Source organism: Nematolebias whitei, chromosome 23 (assembly GCF_014905685.2).
Source record: "Nematolebias whitei isolate Nwh7 chromosome 23, NemWhi1, whole genome shotgun sequence".
Lineage (NCBI taxonomy): Eukaryota > Metazoa > Chordata > Actinopteri > Cyprinodontiformes > Rivulidae > Nematolebias > Nematolebias whitei.
This window is the reverse complement of record NC_056520.1, coordinates 904,770-905,748: the sequence shown is the minus strand read 5'-3', so window position 1 is coordinate 905,748 and position 979 is coordinate 904,770. Positions and strand designations below refer to the sequence as shown.

General features: G+C 51.3%; 1 protein-coding gene across 1 annotated transcript in view; it reads left to right on the top strand.

Moving 5' to 3' along the window:
• The window catches only part of zranb3 (zinc finger, RAN-binding domain containing 3), a 116,967-nt gene that overhangs the window by 31,107 nt on the left and 84,881 nt on the right, over nt 1–979 (top strand). The window contains exon 7 of the mRNA XM_037696713.1: nt 593–764. Coding sequence (XP_037552641.1) covers nt 593–764 — 172 coding nt within the window. The remainder of the gene's footprint in view (nt 1–592; nt 765–979) is intronic.

Below are 979 nucleotides of genomic sequence, written 5' to 3'. Positions count from 1 at the left end.
CCGAGTGGGGCCACCACCGAGTGGGGCCACCACCGAGTGGGGCCACCTCGGCGTTGGTCTTTTTCTAAAAGTAAAGTTGCTGTGAGGAAACAGAAGCAACCGTGGGGACGGAGGAGCAGCGTGGTGCTGGTTCAGTTTACGCACGTTAGGACTCGTTCTCTCGCTGACAAAAAGTTTAAGAACTGAAGTGTGACACGGAACATTTTGGCCGTGCTTGGTGAAGTTTGTCCACTCTTTAAGCCAACATGGCAGATTACCAGCCTTTGTGTGGCGGGCCTGTGCTGTTCTAACAATGCGTTTGGCTGATAAATGGTAAAAGTTGAGTTCTGGGATGAACCTCTCGTCTGGCCATTAGACGGAACAGTTTTCTGCTCTGCACAGAGCCTTAAGCGACAACAGGACTGCTTCAGCAGAGCAGCTTGGCAGTAAACACTGAATAGTGCCGGCGTGCTGTGCAGCTCCCAGGTGGGGATGCTTCAACGTGTTCAGCTTTTCCTCCAGGCATCGGTGCAACGTCGTGTCTTGGAAGCAAGTCTGTGACCAAGAACAAAATAAGACCAGAGACCGAATGAGCATCTTGAATCTTTTCCAGGTACTTTGGGGCTCGCAGGCAGTGGGATTGTCGCGGAGCGTCCAACCTGGAGGAGCTGCACCAGAAGCTGAGTCAGATCATGACCCGCCGACTCAAAGCCGACGTTCTCAGCCAGCTGCCTCCCAAAGTCCGCCAGCGGATCCCCTTTGACCTGCCCAGAGAGGCTGCCAAGGTACGCAGCTGGAGAGGAGTGGCATTTATCTGGTGTTGGTGCAACTTCAGCTTGCTGAAATGTTTAGCCCTTTTTTGTTCTCACAGAAAATGAACTGAGCTCATTTTACCTCCTTCACATCTTTAGGTGTGTTTACCTTTTACTGCTCCGTTCACATTTGTTCAGCTGCTTTCAGCTCCTGCTGCAGATTTAAACTTTTTTTCAGCTACTTTCAG